The sequence below is a fragment of the Protopterus annectens genome, chromosome 6.part0, assembly GCF_019279795.1.
Source record: "Protopterus annectens isolate FY-2018-M chromosome 6.part0, PAN1.0, whole genome shotgun sequence".
NCBI classification, from domain to species: domain Eukaryota; kingdom Metazoa; phylum Chordata; order Ceratodontiformes; family Protopteridae; genus Protopterus; species Protopterus annectens.
The window spans coordinates 987,240,304-987,250,303 of record NC_056737.1 but is presented as its reverse complement, the minus strand read 5'-3'; the positions used below and the strand labels follow the sequence as shown (position 1 = coordinate 987,250,303).

At 41.2% G+C, this 10,000-nt stretch overlaps 1 protein-coding gene across 1 annotated transcript in view; it reads right to left on the bottom strand.

The window, feature by feature from the left end:
* Positions 1 to 10,000, bottom strand: part of LTBP2 (latent transforming growth factor beta binding protein 2) — a 3,457,946-nt gene that overhangs the window by 3,096,486 nt on the left and 351,460 nt on the right. The window contains exon 2 of the mRNA XM_044074624.1: positions 3,424 to 3,494. Coding sequence (XP_043930559.1) covers positions 3,424 to 3,494 — 71 coding nt within the window. The remainder of the gene's footprint in view (positions 1 to 3,423; positions 3,495 to 10,000) is intronic.

Sequence of the window (10,000 nt, the reverse complement as noted above, 5' to 3'; positions counted from 1 at the left end):
TGCAGTCTTCACTGAGCAGTGCTTACAATTAGAGAATGACCCCTCATTATTTTTTATTAAAAATATGTGCACACTGATTGGACATACCAGCGAGGAAGTCCATTGCAAATCCCCCGTTCTCACAAAAAGGAGTTCAGTAGCTGCGCTGAAAAAAAGAATCTGTCTGGCTACTACAGAAATAAAATCAGTTACAGCTGATGTTCTTACGCATAGCAAATATTCTATAAATGAGACAGCAAGTTAAGAGACCTATTTATTTTTTATTAAAATAATGACTGCTTTTTAGGATACATTTTGAAATAATCTAAAGCAGTTATTACCAAATGACTCAAATGGAATGCAGGAAAAGCCTACAACATGTATTCCTGTAAATTCTGTTTTACATTAAACTATTGATATTTATAGAAACGTTTTCTTGCTTTCTAGCATCCTGTTCTCCAGGCAGAAAACACAGTTTTCAATGTATTACACAAGCACTGGCAAATACATGCCCATGTTACATACAAACACAGAGAGGCTGTACCTGTTCCACATTAACACAAGAGCTGGATGTGCCCCACTCTACATAAACACTGTGGGAAGATGCACCCTATTCCATATGAATGTAAGAGCTGGACACGCCCTGCACAATTTGAGCACAGAGAGGAGGTACCCAGCCCACATGACTACGAGGGCTGGAAGTGTCCTGGCCCATATTAACACAGACAGGATGCACCCTACCCTATATGAACACAGAGAGGATGTATCCTGCCACATATGAACATGGATAGGATGTACCCTGCTCCATATGAACATGAAGAGGATGTAACCTACTCTACATGACCACAGACAGGATGTACCCTACCTTACATGAGCACAGAGAGGATGTACCCTACCACACATGAACACAGACAAGATGTACCCTACCTTACATGAACACAGACAGGATATACTCTACCTTACATGAACACAGAGAAGATGTACCCTACTCTACATGAACAAAGAGCGGATGTACCCTACCTTACATGAACACAGAGAGAATGTACCTACCTCACATGAACACAGACAGAATGTACCCTACCTTACATGAACACAGAGAGAATGTACCTACCTCACATGAACACAGACAGAATGTACCCTACCTTACATGAACACAGAAAGGACGTACCCTACCCTACATGAACACAGAGAGGATGTACACTACCATAAGTAAACACAACAGATGGATGTACCCTACCTTACGTGAACACAGATAGGATGTACCCTACTTCCCATGAACACATAGAGAATGTACCCTACTTCACATGAACACAGGGAGGATGTACCCTTCCTTACACGAACACAGATGGGATGTACCCTACCTTACATGAACACAAATAGGATGTACCCTACCTTACGTGATCACAACCGATGGATGTACCCCTACCATAAGTAAACACAACAGATGGATGTACCCTACCTTACGTGAACACAACAAATGGATGTACCCTACTTTACATGAGCACAGAGAGGATGTATCCTACCTTATATGAGCACAGATAGGATGTACCCTACCCTACATGAACACAGAGAGGATGTACACTACCTTACATGAGCACAGAGAGGATGTACCCTACCTCACATGAACACAGATCAGATGTACCCTACTTCACATGAACACAGAGTCGATGTCCCCTACTTCACATGAACACAGAGAGGATGTACCCTACCTTACATGAACACAGATAGGATATACCCTACTTTACATGAACACAAATAGGATGTACCCTACCTTACGTGATCACAACCGATGAATGTACCCCTACCATAAGTAAACACAACAGATCGATGTACCCTACCTTACGTGAACACAACAAATGGATGTACCCTACTTTGCATGAGCACAGAGAGGATGTATCCTACCTTATATGAGCACAGATAGGATGTACCATACCTTACATGAACACAGAGAAGGTATACCCTACTTTACATGAGCACAGAGAGGATGTACCCTACCTCACATGAACACAGAGAGGATGTACCCTACGTCACATGAATACAGAGAGGATGTACCCTACCTTACATGAGCACAGAGAGGATGTACCCTACCTTACATGAGCACAGACAGGATGTACCCTATCTTACATGAACACAGATAGGATGCATCCTACCTTATGTGAACACAACAGATGGATGTACCCCTACCTTACTTGAACACAACAGATGGATGTACCCCTACCTTACTTGAATACAACAGATGGATGTATCCCTACCTTACGTGAACAGAACAGATGGATGTACCCTACCTTACATGAGCACCGATAGGATGTACCCTACCTCACATGAACAAAGAGAGGATGTACCCTACCTTACATGAGCACAGATAGGATGTACCCTACCTTACAGGAACACAGATAGGATGTACCCATCCTTGCATGAACACAGATAGGGTGTACCCTACCTTACATGAACACAGATAGGATGTACCCTACCTTACATGAGCACAGAGAGGATTTACCCTACCTTACATGAACACAGATAGGATGTACCCTACCTTATGTGAACACAACAGATGGATGTACCCTGCCTTACATGAACACAGCAGATGGATGTACCCTGCCTTAAATGAACACAGATAGGATGTACCCTATCTTACATGAGCACAACAGATGGATATACCCTGCCCCATATGAATCCAGGAGAAGGATGTGCCCATCCCACATGATCACAACAGGGGATGTTTCCCATCTTCATGAATACAGATGTGGACACACAACATCCTGTATGAATGCAACACCAGGATGCACCCTGCCTCATATGACAATAGAAAGAGGATCTACCCTGCCCCACATGCACACAGGGGGAGGATCTGCCCCATCTCACATGAAAACATGTAGAGGATGAGCCCTGTACACATGAACAGAGCAGGTGGATAAGACCCTCCTGTATAAACACAGCAGCTGAATGTGCCCTGCTGACATGAACACAACAGCTTGTTGTATGTTACCACATATGAATGCGACCGATATATGTGCCCTACTACACAGGGACACAACAGCTGAATGCCCAAAACTCCATGTAAACAAAATAGCTGGATGTGCTTCACCACATGCCTGTACTATCAAGATGTGCCCTGTCTGATATGAATACAGGGGGAGGATATGCCATGGGCCACATGAACACAACAGCAGGATATGATCAACTCTGTATGATACATCTTGCCCCCAATGAGCACAGATGCAAGGTATATTCTTTCCCATATTAGCAAATCAGTGCATAAGCAGTGCCATGTGAGCACAGCATAATATGTACTGTATTCAGCATGAATACAGCTGCAAAATATTTCATAATCCTTACAAATATAACTAAAGTATCAAGCCCTTTGTCAGTACAGTTACAAGCACTAAGCCATGAGCAAAATGAAACACTTAATACCACACATCCTTTACATCTGTAGGCACTTACGTTTTATGCATCTGTTAGTACTTGCAGTTACTGTCCACCCAGTGCAGCATCGCTTTCCACACACATTCGGTCTGAAATTAAAAATAAAGAATTATTACTCTCATAATTCCCAAAATGAAGACGTACACTTTTGCCACTGTGTCATGCACATCTGTTCTATTCATGATAATACACCCTCTACACAACTCTTGTTTCTTCTACTGTTAGAATTTGTCTTTAACAGTTGCAAAGTGCATTCAGGCTGACTGCCCATTAACTACTTATGAAACATTAAATATCTATAGGCAAGAGTCAGGGATACTCGGGGACTATATTAGTTCCAGTAATTTTCACTTAATTACCTTCCCTTCTTTTATTATTTGAAGCTTTCCCTTAAGGGCTGGAAAATTAATATAAATCAGTAAATCAGTACATGTTGAAACTGCATTTCAACTAATCCTTGTATATGAGACAGTGACAGAGAAGAATTACATAACTAAACATACCCTGAAATATATTCCTCATGCTAATACTAATGGGCAAGCCACTGTAGTTACTTTGTTGTTTCAATGCACTGGGCACTCAAAACATCTTTAGAGGAAAGATCAAGGAAACTGGCCAAGTACAACACAGAAGAATGTAAAAGCCAGCATAGTCAACACAATGCACCACTTGCAAAGTCTCACACAGTACAGGATGGAACCTACTAATGTAAGAGTATTCATACAGAAAATCATTTGGTCACAAAGTCTCAACTGATCTGTACTTTTGAGGTTCATTAAGGTATCAAAGCTTAGAGATGGAAACAAAAGAACTATTTTATATCATGCATCATGATATGAGAAAAATAATAGGAAAGGCAAATACATTTAAGAAAAAAATAACAGAATTGTTTGTTAGTATAAGAATTAAACAGATCGCTGTTATTAGGTACAAGTTTAAAAAAAAACAGAAAAAGAATTGCCTTTAGGATTATAGTGTTCACATACAATGCCTGACCACCTAAACTCAACTGTATGTCCTTGGATAACATCCTGTAACCTAATGTGAGAAAACATGGCTAGGCTTAAAAGGAATCCTGGGGCTGTTAGTCTAGCATTCACCTATGAGCCTATGAACAACGTGGCAGTACTGTATACATTCACCTCGAGTGACACAGGTGTGCTCTAGCAGGGTAATAGGTGAGCACAGTGCACTGTGTTCAAGGTCTGCACTTATTTGGTGCAATATGAGTGCATTAAAAGAGCAGTGCTGTCAAAAAACCTTGGGCCCCAACACTTTCTGTATCACAGTTCTGCTTTCATAAGTAAGAACCCAATTAACACACTGGCAGATATTTTAACAAAACAGTTATCATTTTATTTTGAGTCAATGAAGTGGGAAGTGAGAAAAGGTCAGATGGCAACAACATTTAAAATGTCAGCAGTGAAAAGAGGCAGCTCACCGTGGATATATCCTACTGTGGTCATTAGTCTGCAGCTCACCGTGGATATATCCTACTGTGGTCATTAGCTTGCAGCTCACCGTGAATATATCCTACTGTGGTCTGCAAAGCCTTGAACATCATTAGCTTGCAGCTCACCATGGATATATCCTAATGTGATCTGCAAAGCCTTGAATATCATTAGCTTGCAGCTCACCGTGGATATATCCTACTGTGGTCTGCAAAGCCTTGAACATCATTAGCTTGCAGCTCACCGTGGATATATCCTAATGTGGTCTGCAAAGCCTTGAATATCATTAGCTTGCAGCTCACCGTGGATATATCCTACTGTGGTCTGCAAAGCCTTTAACATCATTAGCTTGCAGTTCACCGTGGACATACCCACCTGTGGTCTGCAAAGCCTTTAGCATCATTAGCTTGGAGCTCACCGTGGACATATCCTATTGTGGTCTGCAAAGCCTTTAACATCATTAGCTGTCAGCTCACCATGCATATATCCTACTGTGGTCTGCAAAGCCTTGAACATCATTAGCTTGCAGCTCACCGTAGATATATTCTACTGTGGTCTGCAAAGCCTTTGACATCATTAGCGTGGCACATTTGCATACACAGCTGGCATAAAAAAATGCCATAAACATCTCAAATGATTTCTGATCAGTATAGCGCAAATCACAGAAAGAAAGCTGTCTGGGATTTCTGTAAGTTAATTTGTTGCATTTTAATGTCTGAGTAACACAGAAAAGTGACAACAATTTTAGGGCACATTGAACAGTCACTAGTGCATATGGTGAACATCTTGCATTCCAGTGTTTCCTGATGGCATACCATTCAGTCCCCACCAACAGTCCATAAAATGTAAAACTGCACTTATTCACGTCAAATACAATGGAAATATGAAACTTGCTAAAGACAGTAACAGTACAATGATAGTATTTCTAATTCTATCCTACTGTTGGGACAAAATTATTGATGGTATTTTGAATATACCTCAGTGTATCCGTGGAAATTATTATATGGCAAGAAGGAAAACTGGAAGAACTCAGTTGGAGTTAACCTGAGGGATTTCCGGATATGAATGAGACTGGCACATAAACAGTTAACCTTCCTTCTAGTCTTCTGTATCCTCTAGACCCCCTCATCCCCATAATTGACCCCTCGACCAGCTGTTTCCCCAGTCAAGGGAGTGTATCCTTAGGATGTTTCAGGTTTGCCCTCTAGATGATGCCAAAACAAGGACTGACTTATAAATACATATTTCTCATGAATTCACTGTATTATTCCACAAAGATAAAGAATATAATTAACTCCCACCAATAGTTTCTCCATCATTATCTTCACTGTCATCTTGCAAGACCCTCAAATATGCAGTGAGTATTAGTCATGTTAGATATATTAGACACAAGTACTGATTACAGGGATGACCTTGCCCAGTGTGTATCTGTCTTCTGACTACACTGCACTATATATGTTATCCTATTTGTTATGGACTTGTATCAAGTGTAAAGTCACTTTGAACTAGGTCCTGTGCTCCCCTGTACCATGGAAATCCACGCTTCTTTGGGTCCCTGTTCACCTGTACTCACCCTAAAGCCATTCCAAACTGGGTACTGTTTTCCCCTGCCCAATCTGAATCTACTATGGTTCCTGAGAACCTGGACCCACTGCAAAGACATGTTACATTCATCCCTGTGCCATGCTATACTCGGCCCTGTGTTCCTCTATCTCATATGACTCCATCCCACACTGACTCCTAAGCTCTCCTGTTGCATTTGAATCTATGCCATATTAATTCCTTTGCTCTCCTATTTCATGTGAATCTTATCACCCTGATTCCTATGGTCCACGTATCCCTTGTGAATCCATGCCACATTGATTCCTACATGCTCTTACTCATGTGAATCCATGCCCCATTGATTTCTATGTGCTTTTATCCCATGTGAATCCATCCCATATTGATTCCTACGTGGTATTATCCCATGTGAATCCATGTCACATTGATCCCTATGTGCTCTTATCCAATGAATCCATGCCACATCGAATCCTATGTTCTCTTATCCCATGTGAATCCATCCCACATCAATTCCTATGTATTCTTATCCCATGTGAATCCATGCCACATTGATTTCTATGTGCTTTTATCCCATGTGAATCCATGCCCCATTGATTTCTATGTGCTTTTATCCCATGTGAATCCATTCCATACTGATTCCTACGTGGTCTTATCCCATGTGAATCCATGCCACATTGATCCCTATGTGTCTTATCCCATGTGAATCCATGCCCCATTGATTTCTATGTGCTTTTATCCCATGTGAATCCATTCCATATTGATTCCTACGTGGTCTTATCCCATGTGAATCCATGCCACATTGATCCCTATGTGTCTTATCCCATGTGAATCCATGTCACATTGATCCCTATGTGCTCTTATCCCATGTGAATCCATGTCACATTGATCCCTATGTGCTCTTATCCCATGTGAATCCATGTCACATTGATCCCTATGTGCTCTTATCCCATGTGAATCCATGTCACATTGATCCCTATGTGCTCTTATCCCATGTGAATCCATGTCACATTGATCCCTATGTGCTCTTATCCCATGTGAATCCATGTCACATTGATCCCTATGTGCTCTTATCCCATGTGAATCCATGTCACATTGATCCCTATGTGCTCTTATCCCATGAATCCATGCCACATCGATTCCTATGTGCTCTTATCCCATGTGAATCCATCCCACATCAATTCCTATGTATTCTTATCCCATGTGAATCCATGCCACATTGATTCCTATGTGTCTTATCCCATGTGAATCCATCTCACATTGATTCCTATGTGTCTTATCCCATGTGAATCCATCCCACATCAATTCCTATGTATTCTTATCCCATGTGAATCCATGCCACATTGATTCCTATGTGTCTTATCCCATGTGAATCCATACCACATTGATCCCTATGTGCTCTTATCCCATGTGAATCCATGTCACATTGATCCCTATGTGCTCTTATCCCATGAATCCATGCCACATCGATTCCTATGTGCTCTTATCCCATGTGAATCCATCCCACATCAATTCCTATGTATTCTTATCCCATGTGAATCCATGCCACATTGATTCCTATGTGTCTTATCCCATGTGAATCCATCTCACATTGATTCCTATGTGTCTTATCCCATGTGAATCCATCCCATATTGAGTCCTATATGCACTTATCCCATGTGAATCCATACCACACTGATCCCTATGTGCTCTTATCCAATGTGAATCCATGCCACATTGATCCCTATGTGCTCTTATCCCATGTGAATCCATGCCACATTGATCCCCATGTGCTCTTATCCCATGTGAATCCATACCACACCGATCCCTATGTGCTCTTATCCCATGTGAATCCATGCCACATTGATCCCTATGTGCTATTATCCCATGTGAATCCATGCCTCATTGATTTCTATGTGCTTTTAATCCCATGTAAATCGATGCCACACTGATTCCTATGTGCTGTTATCCCATGTGAATCCATACCACACTGATCCCTATGAGCTGTTATCCCATGTGAATCCATGCCACATTGATTCCTACGTGCTCTTATCCCATGTGAATCCATCCCACATTGATTCGTGAATCCATACCACACTGATTCCTATACTCCCCTATCCCGTGTAAATTCATGCTGCACTGTACCCTGTCTTCCCCTGTCCCATGCTAATACAGATGCATCGCTATCTATGTTCCTGTACTTTTTGTAAAAGTGCTGGCTCACTACATACTGTTTCCCAGTTCCAAAATATGTATTTCCCTTTGTGATGTTGGTACCTCATAAATGACAAATTATCTTCAGAGAATTCTACTATACATGCTTCAGCTGCTGATGGAGATCAAGAAAAATCTGTGGGAATGCTGTATACGTAACTTCAAATGACATCTTCCAAATTTCTGTCTTAACACATGACCTAAACACCCATTACAAGAATGTTATTTGTGTTCATAGGTCAGGTTACTAACCTTTCCTTTCCAAATAAGTCATAAGGTAACTCCTTGGAAGATAACTTATATTACCTTACTAAACATAAAAGGCAGAAAAAGGTTAACTGGGGACAACAGAGTGGCATGTAAGATACAGATAACTGCAGGTCACAGGAATGAGCTAAATTTGAAGTTTCTAAAACAGTGTCACAAATTAAGGAATAAGTGACATGTAATGCCCTTAAATGAAATGCAGCTGTTACTACCGCACCTGAGAAAACCTTCAGCTAGGTGAGAAGAATCAGCTGGAATACCAGGTTGCATGCTATTCACCATGTGTTCAGGGTCACAATGGCAGAATGTAAGTTATTTGCACATTTAATGGTGCTGTGATACTAAGCAAATGTGGCAAAGACAATATAAAGAGCAGCAAGGTAGGAGACAGCACTGATTGTGAGTACTATGTACTTCCCAGGTTATTTCCGAATATGTGCGCCATTATATCAGTGCTGCTACAGCAGGACAATGAGTCGCTCCCACTCTGCAGTGCTTGGCAAACACTTTGCAGTAGTTCTTTATGCTCTAGATGACTGTCACTGTCGAAGTGAAATCTCAACCACATGTGCAAAAAAGGAAAAAGGTGTTGTGGACAAATAGATGGACTTACATTCTGTAATTATCTTCTTCAATATAATGGTCATCACTTGATTTCTTGAGGCAAAAATATGCCAAAGGAAGGAAAGTTTAGATGGTTGCCTCTTTACCATAACTTCCAGAAAAGTAAACAACGGGTTATAGTTCACCCTGAAAGTCATATAGATAAGGCTTAACCTGAATTTATTAAGCTGAACCCCACTTGAAACCCCACACCATAAAACCACACAACATTCCATTTATCACTCTTAGAACCATCCCATTTGCACTCCTGGAATAAATGCTGTTGAAAATGATGAAGCTCTAAAAGCGGTGGTGTTTCCATATTCATAAAGGACGCACACACCTCCAGACTGGTAGCCCAACATAACACATCAGAGATACTTGAGGTGCAGCTAACAAAGGGTAAGACAGCGATTCAGGTCATAGCCTGCTACAGGTCCTAACCATGACCCAAGACTCACACGCCACATTCTTAAGCACCCTGGAGAGTATTAGGGTCCAACCTAACACTCTCATACTGGGCA